This window comes from Medicago sativa, chromosome 6 (assembly GCF_051527215.1).
Source record: "Medicago sativa cultivar Bolivia chromosome 6, Bolivia_mono, whole genome shotgun sequence".
NCBI lineage: Eukaryota > Viridiplantae > Streptophyta > Magnoliopsida > Fabales > Fabaceae > Medicago > Medicago sativa.
In genome coordinates, this window is record NC_140754.1 from 83,744,023 (window position 1) to 83,761,572 (window position 17,550).

The window sequence follows — 17,550 nt, forward strand, 5'->3', positions numbered from 1 at the left end:
ACTGCACAATCGTTATAATTATGCCCTAGGGACTATGCCAAAAAATTAACATGAAAGAAATTTGCATGCAAAGTTAATAAATATAAAAATATATTTGATATGATTCAAATAAGAGAGAAAATTTTATGAATCTTTTGCATGTATTTGTCTTTGGATTTGCAGGGGTGAATCTTCAAGTAAGGAACTAGCTGCTAAACAAAGTGGTGATCTTTATTCTGGATTACGGTCGTTGCTTCCAGGAATTGCTTTTATGTTCATCATTCATTATCTCTCTAAGTATTTGGAACATTTATTCACACGGGAGCAATAATCTCTAAGATGAAATCACAATCATATGTTGATGTAATTTTACTTTTTACTTATTTGTATCTTTACCTTCTTATTTCAACTTGATTGTAAATGATTTCAGTGTATGTAAGAAGTGTCATTTCAACAATGCACATTTGGAATTAATTAGTGGCATTTGAAATCAAAATATTATTTACTCCCTTCACCTCTATTATAAGAAGATACTCATATATTAGATTTAAATATTTTTAAGAGTTACTATCTCCGTTTCTTTTTACTTTTACTTGTCGCCTTTTTCTTTGGTGAAGGGATCATATGCAGGTTTTTCGCAATAATTCGTCATATTTGGTGAAACTCATTAACTATTTGAACCTAATCGAAATCTAAATATATTACTTATTTTGCCTCTATTTTTGAATATTAATCTCAATATTCATTTCTCAAAGTTTAGTCATATCCATAAAACTAGGAAGTGACATAGACCCTTCTTGTTTTTGAATAAAAACATTAGAAAAATTGCTCTTTAAGCATCAATGATTTGCTCACAAGCACCTAGCATTGATAAAAATATGCCCAACAGCAATTAACTTTCGTTCTCTACCAAATGACAATTAATTGTCGTTCCAGACATGTCATATACAAGAACGATAATTAATTATTGTTCAAGGCTTTTTGCACAATAGGATTCATATACCATCATGAACATTTGGAATTAATTAGTGGGGTTAAATATGTTTTTGGTCCTTATAAATATGTCAACTTTTCGTTTTAGTCCCTCTAAAATTTTCCTTCAACTTTTAGTCCCTATAAAATTTTCAATCTTTTCTTTTGGTCCCTCTTTTAAAGTAAACACATATGTAGAATTCATATTATTTAATAAAATTTTCCAGAAAAATTCAAAATATTATAAGAATCGCTCCAAAAAAAATTCAGAATTTTTTAACAAATCATGAATTTAATATGAATTTTTATATTTTTTACGGTTAAAAATTCATATTTAATTTGTGTTTTGTTAAAAAAATCTATCTAATTTTCTTTAGGGATTTTTTTTAGAATACTTTACACATTTCTGCACAATTTCATTAAAAAATACAAAAATTAAATTAAAAATAGGGACCAAAAGTAGTGATTGAAATTTTATAGGGACTAAAAGTCGAAGGAAAATTTTAGAGGGACTAAAACGAAAAGTTGACATATTTATAGGGATTAAAAACATATTTAACCCTAATTAGTGACATTTGAAATCAAGATATTATTACCCCCTTCACCTCTATTATGAGAAGATACTCATATATTAGATTTAAATATTTTTAAGAGTTCTCCATTCCTTTTTACTTTTATTAATTCAAGAAAAGATTATAACACTATTTTTTAGGATCAAACTTAATAAGTTATTTATTAGTCAACCATTTTTTTTTTAATTTAGATAAACGAAGTTACAATAGCTACTTGAGAATTCACACAAGCAAAAATTCGTGGGTGACCTTTTTTATCCATTTTTTTTAAATTGGGTTCTATAACACTAATTATTTATCATTAAAACTTAGAAGAATCTACAAAAGGTGCGTCAAACTCTAAACATAATACAAAAATGTTACTAATACACACAAAAGTGTGTTAAAAAGTCTGTTAAAAATGATGGTTAGCAGTCAACTAGATGTGCTCCTTATAGGTTACAACATTCTACCCAATTTAAGGAGACATAAATGTTTACCTTTTTTTTTCCTTTTCTTTTTCTTCTTTAAGACATTTATTGCTTTAAAGAAACTACATGGAAGAAGTATGCGATGGTTACTGTTGGATTTCCCACTTGGTATGAGTTTAAAACCAAATAAATGCATGTGACATAAAATTGAGGACATGGATATTAAGCTTCAAGGAAGGGTTGGTTGCCAATGATTTGCAAATTCATATATCTATGCTAACCTAATCTTGTTGTTAACTAACTAACTAGCTAGTTTAAAATGAAAATATTATCAGAACTTTCTGATATGTGCAATACTAACTGTCTTTAATTAGATGTTTGAATGACATAGCTTGCATTTATTTTTATTTCATGTTATTTAACACACTGATTAATTAAGTAACAAAGTGAAAAATGACAATAAAAGCAGCTGAAAACTAGAAATTGTTAAAAGTCTAGACACACACTGAATAAGCAATTAGCAAGAAGTTGAACAGTAATCACAAAGAAGAAGTTTGATAGCTTAATTAACTATTTTACAGTAAAATTAACATGAAAAAAGGCCATTGTTTTGTTAGTACAGTTTCATAGCTAATTAACTATTTTACGTAAAAACCTAGGGTAATAATTGTGTGTGCATGGTTAGTTAATTAACCAATTGGGTCAATGATATATTATTGGTGATTGGTGTGGATATAGAAAATTTGTCATAAGAAGTTTTCTACACTGGTCCACACGCAAGGTGAGAAAATAAATGGAAAAGATAATACAATATAAATAAATGTATCAAAAACAAAAACAAGTTTCGGTACTTATTACGCTATTCTTTATTTTTTCACTTGTTTATTTATTATTTAAGATTTGTCTTTGTCCAAAAGATGAACAGTAATGAAATGGAAGAAATTAGTACAATGATTGGTCCACACGGCTATAGGAAGTGGCTAGGAAATTTCAGAGATCATTTTTCTCATAAGTTTTCTCCTTGTTATAAAGGAACATATCAAAGAATTCACACCACAATAACTAACTCGTTCATATTCTGCATTCTCAAACTCTTTTTTCATCCAATTTCTCTCAAATCTCATGGCTATGCAATCACCTTTCTCTTCCTCTTCATTTTCCTATGCATTCACTTACCAAGTGTTCCTTAGTTTTAGGGGCACTGACACTCGCCACGGTTTTACAGGAAATCTCTACAAGGCTCTTACTGACAAAGGAATCAACACCTTCATTGATGACAATGATCTTCAAAGAGGAGATGAAATCACACCATCACTCCTCAAAGCCATCAAAGAATCTAGGATTTTTATTCCTGTGTTTTCTATCAACTACGCCACTTCAAAATTTTGCTTGGACGAACTTGTTCACATTATTCATTGCTACAAGACAAAAGGTCGCCTCGTTTTGCCTATTTTCTTTGGTGTCAATCCTACTGATGTGCGACATCATACAGGTAGTTATGGTGAAGCATTGGCTGGGCATGTAAAGAGGTTTCAAAATGATAAGGATAACATGGAGAGGTTGCATCAATGGAAGTTGGCTCTGACCCAAGCTGCTAACTTGTCCGGCTACCATTCTAGTCCTGGGTACGACTATTTACTTAATTTCTGTTTTCCTTTCTGCATCTTAAAGCCTAAATGGGAAACACCTTTTCTATTTACGTTTTTAAACAAGTATTTAATTATTTTTATGTCAAATAGTTAGAAATGTATTATATTCTGAGTACATGGATGTGATTGTGAATACAAGTTGTTACATACTAACTTATATCTTATTGGACATTAATAGATATGAATACAAGTTTATTGGAGATATAGTCAAATACATCTCGAACAAGATCAGTCGTCAGCCCTTACATGTTGCCAATTACCCTGTTGGATTGCAGTCTCGAGTACAACAAGTGAAATCGCTTCTTGATGAAGGATCTGATAATGGAGTCCGCATGGTAGGACTTTATGGTACTGGAGGCTTGGGTAAATCAACACTTGCAAAAGCAGTTTATAACTTAATTGCTGATCAATTTGAATGCTCGTGTTTTCTTGAAAATGTGAGAGAGAGTTCAGCTTCAAATACCTTGAAACATCTCCAGGAGGTGCTCCTTTTAAAAACACTTCAACTGAAAATTAAGTTAGGAGGTGTCAGTGAGGGAATTCCTTATATAAAGGAAAGGCTACATACAAAGAAGACTCTTTTGATTCTCGATGATGTTGACGATATGAATCAACTATATGCTTTGGCAGGAGGACCTGATTGGTTTGGCCGTGGAAGCAGGGTCATCATTACGACTCGAGACAAACACTTACTAAGAAGTCATGGGATAGAAAGTACACATGAAGTGAAAGGGCTGTATGGGACAGAAGCTCTTGAGTTGTTGAGATGGATGGCTTTTAAGAATAACAAAGTACCTTCAAGTTATGAAGACGTTTTAAATCGTGCAGTTTCGTATGCTTCGGGCCTTCCCTTAGTTTTAGAGATAGTGGGTTCCAACTTGTTTGGAAAGAGGATAGAAGAATGGAAGGGTACATTAGATGGATATGAAAAGATTCCCAATAAAAAGATCCACGAGATACTTAAAGTAAGTTATGATGCTTTGGAGGAAAAGCAGCAAAGTGTTTTTCTAGACATTGCGTGTTGCTTCAAAGGATGTGAATGGGAGGAGTTTGAAGATATACTTCTTGCTCATTATGGTCATTGCATAACACATCATCTGGGAGCGTTGGCTGAAAAATCTCTCGTTAAGATTAGTACTGATCACCATTCGGGATTTATTGATGATGTGACATTACATGACTTGATAGAGGACATGGGTAAAGAAGTCGTCCGACAAGAATCGCCTAAAGAGCCTGGAGAAAGAAGTAGGTTATGGTGTAAAGATGATATAGTTAATGTTTTAAAAGAAAACACTGTGAGTAAGATTGATATCTATTTTCAATTTGTTATGTAGTTTTAATTACATGTAAATTTTGTGGTTGATTCATGTTTTTTTTTGGTCAAAAGGGAACTAGCAAAATTGAAATGATATATATGAATTTCCCCTCCATGGAATCCGTAATAGACAAGAAAGGAAAGACCTTCAAGAAGATGACAAGACTGAAAACGCTTATCATTGAAAATGGCCATTTTTCTGAAGGTCTCAAGTATCTTCCAAGCAGTTTGAGAGTATTGAAATTACGTAGATGTTTATCAGAGTCTCCGTCATCTAGTATTTTAAGCAAGGCAAGTGAAATAACTTCATTTTCTTGTTGTATATATTTATAATTTTACAATGATTTTGTTCTCGCCAACAAAGAAGAAATCACTATCATAGTATAATGTTTAATTTTTAATTTATTTATTTGTTTCTTCCTTGTGTTTATGCAGAAGTTCCAGAACATGAAAGTCTTGACATTGGACAAGTGTGAATATTTAACCCATATACCTGATGTCTCAGGTCTTCAAAATTTAGAAAAGTTCTCCTTTCAAAATTGTGAGAATTTAATTACAGTTCACAATTCAATTGGACACCTAAATAAACTTGAAAGGTTATGGGCAAATGGCTGCAGGAAGCTCGAACGTTTTCCACCTTTAGGGTTGGCATCTCTTAATGAATTGGAACTCTCTTTTTGCGAGAGTCTCGAGAGTTTTCCAAAATTATTATGCAAGATGACAAATATCAAAGAGATTGGTATATCTTATACTTCCATAGGAAAATTGCCATCTTCATTTCAAAATATCAATGAACTTGATGAGTTGACAGAGCTTAGTCTCTGCGACTGCAACCTCTCAGATGAATGTCTCCCAATATTTCTCAAGTGGTGTGTTAATGTGAAATTGCTAGACTTATCACGGAACAATTTCAAACTTATTCCTGAGTGCCTTAGTGAATGTCACCTTCTTAATAACCTTACATTGGATTACTGCATGTCTCTGAAGGAAATTAGAGGGATTCCACCAAATCTTGAAAGGCTTTCTGCAAAAGAATGCATATCATTGAGTTCCTCAAGTAGAAGAATGCTATTGAGTCAGGTTTGTCGGTTTAACTTGCAATATATAGTATTACATATACAATCGATAATGTAATATATCTTATTCTAAACTAACAGAAGCTACATGAGGCTGGATGCACTATTTTTCGTTTCCCAAACTTCAGTGATGGGATTCCAGATTGGTTCGAGCACCAAAGCAGGGGAGACACAATTTCTTTCTGGTTTCGTAAAAAGATCCCTTCTATTATTTCTATTATTCTTTTTCCGGGATATACGTATTTTCCAACTGTCGATTTGTTTGTCAATGGCTATAGATGTTTTCTTTCTGATTCTTCATCATGCGATTTTTGTTTAGTCGAGATTTTGGTGTCGGAACATTCATTTTTGTTTGATGTGAAATTGAAACAACATATTAAACATTCAAATCTCATGTCTGAAACGGACAAAGCACTTTTAAAAAATGAATGGATCCATGTGGAGCTTAAGAGTAAAAAATTAAGCAGTGCACAAATGGGAGTCCACGTGAGGAAGGAGAAAAGCAACGCGGAGGAGAATGTGATATTCACTGATCCTTCATTATCACAATTTGAGCCTCCTCTGAAAAAGCAAAGATCGGTGGAAGTGGTAGTTTCAGAGACAGAAATTTTGCAGCAGCAACATCTAGCTTTAGTGTCAGGCATGCAAAACTTGGTGCTTACTGAAACAAAAGAGGAACACCATTGCTAGATAGATTCCTTGGTCCAGGTACATCATTATCATTATTATAAACTAATTAATTGTTTCAACCTGCATAAGTTTTTCAAATGATCAAAGACACGATATTCTGTCACGTGTCCGTGTCCAATACCAACACAATACTGACACATGTGATTACATTCAAATATGTTATTTTCTCAAGTTGCGACCGGTGTTGACGAATCAGTGTCAGTGTCAAGTTCAGTGTCCATGTCTTTGTCGGTGATTCATAGAGAAGATGTTTTAGAAATTATAAATGAAAACATTTTTATGATTCAAGCTTACCACTATTTATTTATTTACTATTTATTTTGGTATGGTGGGATCGAATGGATCTTTTCAGTTAAATAGTTAATAGCCTAAACATGGTAATATTAAGGTTAATGAAGGAGTTTTTAGATATTTCTCTACATTTAGTTGATGAGGTTAAATTTACTATCAGTAAACATGTTTCATGAACCTGTATTAATCTCATTAGTTATGATTTAGATTGGAATTTGTTTAGTCACATTTCACAGGGATTTCTACATTTCGTTGATGATGAATTTTGTTTTATAACTCGGTTTTAGTTTTGTTCTTCCAAGCATTACATTGGTGTTGTAATGAGTGCGTGCGGAGATTAAAATCTTCACTGTACATCAAGAAGAAAAATGAAATTCTATGATTTAGTAGGAAAAAACTCTTTTTTCTGAAATATTGAGTTACTTTAATCTGCTACTCCCCAACCTTTTCTTCCATTTCTTTTGGAATTCTGACAAATCGGTTCAACATTTCTCTTTAATGTATCTCATGCTTTAATGTTTCTGTTATTTTCCAAATTTGACTACACATTTCATGTTTTTGTAGCACGTTTTCTTTTCAGAATGCCTTGTCATATTTTAAGCAATTTTAGCACATTCTGACTACAAATTCTTCTTTGACAGTACATTGTTAGGAAACCATCTGTAGTCGTCTGGCTTTTTGCGTTGTCACACGAGATGTGTAGTGATGAATCTGTGGCTTGTTCGAAAAGGCACTGGTTTAAGATATGCTTTACAGTTCAGTTGTAGTGTGTCATTGCTACATTGAGTATGAATTGTACATTGCACATGATCCTTCTGCGTCTCGACGTATCTTCATTCGTGCTATCCTTTTTGCAAGAGTTGTGCAGAAAAATTGTTTGAATTTGATGTTTTTATTAGCTTATGTTACACCCTTGTATAATATATATATCACTTGGTAAGAGTGCAGAGCCAAATAAAAGCAGAGGGTCCAAAATGGAAACTTGAGAAACAGAAAAAGGAGAGAGAATATTAAGCTGTTTTAATGCATTAGTTATTAAGCTGTTTGATTTTTGTAGTCTAAAATTCTAAATATTACCATCCATTCTGATGCTGCCCTCAACTTAACCATTCTTTTTCCAACATATATATAACCTTCATTGATCGGTAATGTTTGATTTTTGAGGATGTTTCAACTTCAATAATAAATAATAATATTATTGACGATTGGTCCATGGCGTTTCTCTTTATGCCCTTCCAATATCTTTAAGGCTCCTTAAATACACATCCAGTAGTTATCTACTAGATGTACATTTTTTTGAAAAACGTACATCCAGTAGATAACTACTGAATTTGTATTTAGTGGCCTTAGAGATATTGGAGCCTAAAGAGAAACGTTCATTGGCCCACACAGATATAGAAAATTCACATGAAGATGAGAAGGACGTTTCAAAGTGTCCTACTAATGACTCCTAGCAGATAATTGTTGACACTTACGGAGCAACCTTAAAAAATTGTGGTAAACTCTTTTGTGGTTTGCTATCACCGTAACTAATTTCAGTTGCACTAGAATTTAGGTATATTGGTTTTCTTACGAGTAAAAGCTTTTGATGAAGATGTGATGTCCAAACTTACTTGTGTAATTGCTCTTGATCCAATATGATCGACCTATTATCTTAAGGATCTCCCTGAAGTATCAACAAGTTCGTCCCAATGTTTTGACTACAAGACCAGAACCGGATGATCGTAACATCATGATATGCAATTATTTATTGCCTTTTGTTTATGTCAACCAAATTAGGACTTTTGAAATATGATGATGCACAAAACACATTCAACTGCAAGCCTTGTTATTTTTTTTTAGACTGTATTCACATTGAAGTTAATTGCAATTTTGATTTCATGATATTGTTAATATGTTTGTACATTATGTTCACCCCAAAATATCGTAGCGAACGACTCTATCCATTTTCTATAAAGGATTGTAGCGAGCCCACCCAATCATATACTAGACGAAAGGACATATGTTAGTACAATGTTCTTGCACTGGGATCATAGACATGACAAAACAAAAAGCCAGAGATTATCTAGAGCCAATAAAAAGATACAAACAAACCAATATATCTTGGAGTATAAACACTAGCAAGATGCAAAATGTTCTTACATCGGCATCACACACCTGAAAACGCATGTGAGTCTTCTAGTATTTTCTGAGAATATAAAATAGTTAAAGGATGAGGGTTCAAATTCTAATGTTGGAGAAGATATAACTTTTAATATACTAACATTATGCAAATAATAAAAAAGTGTGATTGTATTGCCTTTACTCAATCAAAAATATGTTTGGATGATAAGCATAGTATGGATTCACATTGCTTTCTTAAACATTATTGACATGTTTTGATGTTATGCTTAGCTTTATAATAATGTACCTAACAATTGATACACAAGATTTATGTCTAATGTGATTTACTGTTTGAACATCGTTGCTTCAATAAATCGTAACTAACTAAATTGTTTCGTCAAATTAAAATGTGTTTGGAACAGTGGATTTTTGGAAGACAAGAAGAAACAAATAATCTTCTCAATGGCAAGGCTTGACAAAGTGAAAAACATTAGTGGCCTAGTCGAGTGGTTCGCGAAGAACAAGAGACTGAGAAGTTTAGTAAATCTTGTAATTGTTGGAGGATTCTTCGATCCTTCAAAATCCAAAGATAGAGAAGAAATCAAGAAGATGCATTACTTGATGAAAGAATACAAACTGCAAGGTCAGTTCAGATGGATTGCGGCTCAAACTGATTGATATCGCAATGGAGAGCTTTACCGATGTATCGCTGATACAAAAGGAGCTTTTGTTCAACCAGCATTGTATGAAGCTTTTGGTCTAACAGCCATTGAGGCAATGAACTGTGGATTACCAACTTTTGCAACAAATCAAGGTGGTCCAGCTGAAATTATAGTTGATGGTGTATCAGGTTTGATAGCTAATTAACTATTTTACGTAAAAACCTAGGGTGATAATTGTGTGTGCGGTTAGTTAATTAACCAATTGGTTCTCAATGATATATTATTGGTGATTGGTCCACACGTAGGGATATAGTTAATTAACCAATTGGTTCTCAATGATATATTATTGGTGATTGGTCCGCACGTAGGGATATAGAAAATTTGTCATAAGAAGTTTTCTACACTGGTCCACACGCAAGATGAGAAAATAAATGGAAAAGAGAATACAATATCAATAAATAAATGTATCAAAAACAAAAACAAGTTTCGGTACTTATTACGCTATTCTTTATTTTTTCACTTGTTTATTTATTTATTTAAGATTTGTCTTTGTCCAAAAGATGAACAGTAATCACATGGAAGAAATTAGTAAGAAGAGGTGGTAGTACAATGATTGGTCCACACGGCTATATATAGGAAGTGGCCAGGAAGTTTCATTCAGAAACCATTTTTCTCATAAGTTATAAAGTTACTTATCAAAGACTTCACATCACAGAACACAAAAACTTACTCATTCATATTCTGCATTCTCAAACTCTTTTTTCATCCAATTTCTCTCAATTCTCATGGCTATACAATCACCTTCCTCATCCTCTTCATTTTCCTATGGATTCACTTACCAAGTGTTCCTCAGTTTTAGGGGCAAAGATACTCGGGACGTTTTTACCGGCAATCTCTACAAGGCTCTTACTGACAAGGGAATCAAAACCTTCATTGATGACAATGATCTTCAAAGAGGAGATGAAATCACACCATCACTCCTCAAGGCCATTGAAGAATCTAGGATTTTCATTCCTGTGTTTTCTATCAACTACGCCACTTCAAAATTTTGCTTGGACGAACTTGTTCACATTATTCATTGCTACAAGACAAAAGGTTGCCTCGTTTTGCCTGTTTTCTTTGGTGTCGATCCTACTAATGTGCGACATCATACAGGTAGTTATGGTGAAGCATTGGCTGAGCATGAAAAGAGGTTTCAAAATGATAAGAATAACATGGAGCGATTGCATCAATGGAAGTTGGCTCTGACCCAAGCTGCTAACTTTTCCGGCTACCATTCTACTCATGGGTATGCCTATTTACTTAATTAATTTCTGTTTTCCTTTCTGTATCTTAAAGCCTAAATGGGAAACACCTTTTTTAATTACGTTTTTAAACAAGTATTTAATTATTTTTATGTCAAAATAGTTATATTCTGAGTACATGGATGTGATTGTGATGCATGTTGTTACATACTAACTTATATATTATTTGACATGAATAGATATGAATACAAGTTTATTGGAGAGATAGTCAAATACATCTCCAACAAGATCAGTCGTAAGCCCTTACATGTTGCCAATTACCCCGTTGGATTGCAGTCTCGAGAACAACAAGTGAAATCGCTTCTTGATGAAGGATCTGATGATGGAGTCCGCATGGTAGGACTTTATGGTACTGGAGGCTTGGGTAAATCAACACTTGCAAAAGCAGTTTATAACTTAATTGCTGATCAATTTGAATGCTCATGTTTTCTTGAAAATGTGAGAGAGAATTTAGCTTCAAATAAATTGAAACATCTCCAGGAGGAACTCCTTTTAAAAACACTTCAACTGAAAACTAAGTTAGGAGGTGTTAGTGAGGGAATTCCTTATATAAAGGAAAGTCTGCATACAAAGAAGATTCTTTTGATTCTCGATGATGTTGACGATATGAAGCAACTACATGCTTTGGCAGGAGGACCTGATTGGTTCGGCCGTGGAAGCAGGGTCATCATTACGACTCGAGACAAACACTTACTAAGAAGTCATGGGATAGAAAGTACACATGAAGTGAAAGGGCTGTATGGGACAGAAGCTCTTGAATTGTTGAGGTGGATGGCTTTAAAGAATAACAAAGTATCTTCAAGTTATGATGACGTTTTAAACCGTGCAGTTTCATATGCTTCAGGCCTTCCCTTAGTTTTGGAGATAGTGGGTTCCAACTTGTTTGGAAAGAGGATAGAAGAATGGAAGGGTACATTAGATGGATATGAAAAGGTTCCCAATAAAAAGATCCACGAGATGCTTAAATTAAGCTATGATGCTTTGGAGTAAGAGCAGCAAAGTGTCTTTTTAGACAGTTTAAGCAAGGCAAGTGAAATAACTTCATTTTCATATTGTATATATTTATAAATTTACAATGATTTTGTTTTAGCCAACAAAGAAGAAATCACTATGATAGTATAGTGTTTAATTTTTAATTTATTTATTTGTTTCTTCCTTGTGTTTATGCAGAAGTTCCAGAACATGAAAGTCTTGATATTGGACAAGTGTGAATATTTAACCCATATACCTGATGTCTCAGGTCTTCAAAATTTAGAAAAGTTCTCCTTTGAAAATTGTAAGAATTTAATTACAATTCACAATTCAATTGGACACCTAAATAAACTTGAAAGGTTAAGTGCATATGGTTGCAGCAAACTCGAACATTTTCCACCTTTAGGGTTGGCATCTCTTAACGTATTGAATCTCTCTTTTTGTGTGAGTCTCAAGAGTTTTCCAATATTATTATGCGAGATGACAAATATTAAAAAGATTTGGTTGCAGAGTACTTCCATAAGAGAATTACCATCTTCATTTCAAAATCTCAATGAACTTGATGACTTATTAGTATGGGGTGAAATTGAAACGCTGAGGTTCTCAAAACAGAATGATAAAATGTATTCAATAGTGTTTGCGAAAGTGACAAAGCTTACTCTCGGCTACTGCAACCTCTCAGATGACTGTCTCCAAATAGTTCTTAAGTGGTGTGTTAATGTGAAATCGCTAGAATTATCATGGAACAATTTTAAACTTATTCCTGAGTGCCTTAGTGAATGTCACCTTCTTAATATCCTTAGATTGGATTACTGCAAGTCTCTGAAGGAAATTAGAGCGATTCCACCAAATCTTGAAACGCTTTCTGCAAAAGAATGCATATCGTTGAGTTCCTCAAGTAGAAGAATGCTATTGAGTCAGGTTTGTTGTTTTATCTTGCAATATATAGTATTACATATACAATCGATAATGTAATATATCTTATTCTAAACTAACAGAAGCTACATGAGGCTGGATGCAATATTCGTTTCCCAAACTCCAATGATGGGATTCCAGATTGGTTCGAGCACCAAAGCAGGGGAGACACAATTTCTTTCTGGTTTCGTAAAAAGATCCCTTCTATTAGTTTTATTATTCTTTTTCCGGGATGTACAGGTATTCCAAAAGCTGATTTGTTTGTCAATGGCTATAGATGTTTTCCTTCTGGTTCTTCATTATTTGGTAGTTCACATGAGATTTTGTATTCGGAACATTCATATTTGTTTGATGTGAAATTGGAAGAACAGATTAAACATTTTAATCTCATGTCTGAAATGGACAAAGCACTTTTAAAAAATGAGTGGATCCATGTGGAGCTTAAGAGTAAAAAATTAAGCAGTGCACAAATGGGAATCCACGTGAGGAAGGAGAAAAGCAACGCGGAGGAGAATGTGATATTCACCGATCCTCATAGAGAATATAGCAATACTTCATTATCACAGTTTGAGCCTCCTCTGAAAAAGCAATGATTGTCACTGCAACAACAAATGGCTTTATTACCACAGCAACAACGTATAACTGTTTTGTCAAGCATGTGGAACTTGGTGCTTAGTGAAACAAAGCAAAGCACTTTTAAGAAAAAGCATACGGAAGAGGGAGTTTCGGAGACAGAAATTTTGCAGCAACATCTAGCTTTAGTGTCAGGCATGCAAAACTTGGTGCTTACTGAAACAAAAGAGGAACACCATTGCAAATAGCTATACCAAGTTACCCTAAATGAATATTTGGTTTTAATTCAGCTTTGCGTATGTAAAAGAAAAAATGACTTAATTACACTTTTTGTCCCAAGTATTATGATTTTGCAATTTTGACTAAATGTCTAATTACACGAATTTGGTCCTCAAATATACTTTTTTTTAACAATCGAAGTCATCCTTCATGGGACATTCCAATTTTTAAGTCACTAGTCTACTTGCATATGAAGACTCGTATCTTGTTACCTATTGCATGTCAATATTCTATAAGCTAGTTTGAGTCAATGACAAATAAGATCCATGTGTCACATAAGTTAGTGATTGATGGACATCTTTGTTAAAACTTTGAGACCGAAATTGAATAATCGTTATAATTATGCCCTAGGGATTATGCCAAAAAAATTAACATTGAAGAAATTTGCATGCAAAGTTAATTATATAAAAATGTATTTGATATGATTCAAATAAGAGAGAAAATTTTATAAATCTTTTGCATGTATTTGTCTTTGGATTTGCAGTGGTGAATCTTCAAATAAGGAACTAGCTGCAAAACAAAGTGGTGATCTTTATTCTGGATTACGTTGGTTGCTTCCAGGAATTGCTTTTATGTTCATCGTTCATTATCTCTCAAAGTATTTGGAACATTTATTCACACGGGAGCAATAATCTGTGTGTTTGTTTCAAGTTTACCAAATTCATTCCTAGGAATAATATTCCTTGGAACATAAAGATGGGAATTTTATTCCAAGGTATTTAAAAAAAAGTTGTTTGTTTAACACTATAGTATTCCTGGGAACCATAAAAATAGGAATTATAATAGGAAATTACTCATGGATTTATTCCCATCTCCATGGGAACTTTATTCCCACTCTTTTCTTTGGGAAAATTTTTCTATTCCCAGGAACGTTTTATACCTGGGAATAAAATTTAGTAAACTTGTAACAAATATAGGCATATGTATTCCTATCGTTTTATTCCCAGGAATCTACAAATATAACTTGAAACAAACGCACCCAGATGAAATCACAATCATATGTGGATGTAATTTTTTTTACTTATTTGTATCTTTACCTTCTTATTTCAACTTTATTGTAAATGATTTCAGTGTACATAAGAAGTGTCATTTCAACAATGTACATTTGGAATTAATTAGTGGCATTTGAAATCAAAATATTATTACTCCCTTCACTTCTATTATGAGAAGATACTCATATATTAGATTTAAATATTTTTAAGAGTTGCTGTCTCCATTTGAACCTGTATTAATCTCATTAATCTCATTAATTATGAAAGATCTTTTGAAAAGGAAATTGATTGTTAATTCCATAGTAATATACTTATAAATATATATGACTTGTCAAACTGGTCAATGTGGACAGAAACTATATCATAGTTTATATCTGTGGTGGAAACATCTATATATGTATGAACTTTATAGTATAAAGAAACCCTTTTTACATCAAAATTTGATTTTGATCTGGCAACTGGAAGTGGCGCAACATCAAAGGCAACATTACTGATGAAATAGAGAATTTTGTTTTATAACTCGATCGGTTTTAGTTTTGTGCTTCCGAGCATTACATTGGTGTTTTAATGAGTGCGTGTGGAGATTAAAATCTTCAGTGTACATCAAGAAGAAAAATGAAATTCTATAATTTAGTAGAAAGAAAATATTTTTTCTGAAATATTGAGTTACTATAATGTATCTCATGCTTTAATATTTTCTTTATTTTCTCATTTTGACTACGTATTTCATGTTTTTGTAGCAAGTTTTCTTTTCAGAATGCCTTGTCATAATTTAAGCAATTTTAGCACATTTTGACTACAAATTCTTCTTTGACAGTACATTGTCAGGAAACCATCTGTAGTCGTCTGGCTTTTTGCGTTGTCAGGAAACCATCTGTAGTCGTCTGGCTTTTTGCGTTGTCATAATCTGTGGCTTGTTCGAAAAGGCATTGGATAAAGATATGCTTTACAGCTCAGTTGTACTGTTTCGTTGCTACATTAGGTATGAATTGTACATTGCATATGATCCTTCTGCGTCTTGACGTATCTTCATTCGTGCTATCATTTTTGCAAGATTTGTGACTTTTGTTCTCCAGAACTGTAATGAGCGTTTCTATGCAGGATGTTTGTGCAAATAAATTGTTTGAATTTGATGTTTTTATTAGCTTGTGTTACATCCTTGAATAACAGAAAAAGGAAAGAGAATATTAAGCTGTTTTAATTTTTGTAGTCTAAAATTCTAAATATTACCATCCATTCTGATGCTGCCCTCAACTTACATATGAGTTCAGAGCTAAATAAAAGCAGAGGGTCCAAAATGTGAATGAGTGCTTTGAGAATATTGATTACCGGTAGAAGAAGAAATATTGAAGGGATTGATTATCTGAGCATGCATTGAATTACCACCCAAAATTGAATCTCAGCTAACATCAAGGTAAGTCATTTATGCAAATAGCTATACCAATTTACCCTAAATGAATATTTTGTTTTAATTCAGCTTTTCATATGTAAAAGAAAAATGACTTAATTACACTTTTTGTCCCAAGTATTATGATTTTGCAATTTTGGACTATATGTCTAATTACACAAATTTGGTCCTCAATTTTTTTGTTGTTACAATCAAGGTCATCCTTCACGAGGCATCCCAATTTTTAAGACACTAGCCTACTTGACCAGGATGTCGAACACGTGTTGCACATGAAGACTCGTATCTTGTTACCGGTCGCATGTCAATTCTATAAACTTGTTTGAGACAATGGCTAAGATCTGTGTGTGTCACGTAGGCTATTGAAGTTAAAATTTGACGGCTTAGTTAGTGATTGAGGGACATGATTGTCACAAAATGGTTACTTAGAAATTTTGTTCGCACAACTAAAATTTTGAGACTGAAATTGAATAATTGTTATAATTATGCCCTAGGGACTATGCCAAAAAAAATCAACATGGAAGAGATTTGCATGCAAAGTTAATAAATATAATAAACATATATTTGATATGATTTAAATAAGAGAAAAATTTATGAATCTTTTGCATGCATTTTTGTCTTGGATTTGCAGGGTGAATCATCAAGTAAGGAACTAGCTGCAAAACAAAGTGGTGATCTTTATTCTGGATTACGTTGGTTACTGCCAGGAATTGCTTTTATGTTCATCATTCATTATCTCTCTTAAGTATTTGGAACATTTATTCACACGAGAGCAATAATCTCTAAGATGAAATCACAATCATATGTGGATGTAATTTTAGTTTTTACTTATTTGTATCTTTACATTCTTATTTCAACTTTATTGTAAATGATTTCAGTGGTATATAAAGTGTAATTTCAACAATACACATTTGGAATTAATTAGTGGCATTTGAAATCGAAATATTATGACTCCCTGCCTCTATTATGAGAAGATACTCATATATTAGATTTAAATATTTTTTAGAGTTGCCATCTATGTTTCTTTTTACTTTTACAGGTCGCCTTTTTCTTTGATGAAGGGGATCAAACACAGGTTTTTCCGCAATAATTCATCATATTTTGATGAAACTCAATAACCATTTGAGCCTAGTTGAAATCAAAATATTATTATTTCTTTTGCCCCTATTATTGAATATTTCTTAATCTCTAATATTCATTTCTCAAAATTTAGTCATATCCATTAAACTAAGAAGTGACAGAGACGCTTCTTGTTTTTTTAATAAAAACGTGAGAAAAATTGCTCTTGAGGCATCAATGATTTGCTCACAAGTACCTTGAACTCATGAAAATATGTCCAACGACAATTAACTACCGTTCTCTCCCAAACAGCAATTAATTATCGCTTAACA

At 32.9% G+C, this 17,550-nt stretch overlaps 2 protein-coding genes and 1 pseudogene across 5 annotated transcripts in view; all 3 read left to right on the top strand.

The window, feature by feature from the left end:
* The window catches only part of LOC146917484 (sucrose synthase 5-like), a 33,241-nt gene extending 32,739 nt beyond the window's left edge, over nt 1–502 (top strand). Inside the window, exon 14 of the mRNA XM_085719314.1 lies at nt 163–502. Coding sequence (XP_085575440.1) covers nt 163–310 — 148 coding nt within the window. The 3' untranslated portion in view covers nt 311–502. The remainder of the gene's footprint in view (nt 1–162) is intronic.
* Nucleotides 503–2,985: 2,483 nt separating this feature from the next.
* LOC146917488 (TMV resistance protein N-like) lies at nt 2,986–16,133 on the top strand. Of its 3 annotated transcripts, none has more exons than XM_085719311.1 (6): nt 2,986–3,558; nt 3,761–4,877; nt 4,970–5,188; nt 5,333–5,977; nt 6,055–6,681; nt 16,026–16,133. In XM_085719311.1, the coding sequence occupies exons 1-5, from the start codon at nt 3,056–3,058 to the stop codon at nt 6,661–6,663; spliced, it is 3,093 nt and encodes a 1,030-aa protein (XP_085575437.1). In that variant the 5' UTR covers nt 2,986–3,055; the 3' UTR covers nt 6,664–6,681; nt 16,026–16,133. The 3 variants fall into 3 exon arrangements, with proteins under 3 accessions (XP_085575437.1, XP_085575435.1, XP_085575436.1); XM_085719309.1 differs by lacking the exon at nt 16,026–16,133 and adding an exon at nt 15,572–15,755; XM_085719310.1 differs by lacking the exon at nt 16,026–16,133 and adding an exon at nt 7,596–8,037.
* LOC146917489 (disease resistance protein RPV1-like) lies at nt 10,431–13,825 on the top strand (annotated as a pseudogene). Its single transcript, XR_015016669.1, has 4 exons — nt 10,431–11,007; nt 11,203–12,049; nt 12,194–12,916; nt 12,994–13,825. The product of XR_015016669.1 is annotated as a disease resistance protein RPV1-like (transcript).
* Nucleotides 16,134–17,550: the final 1,417 nt, after the last annotated feature.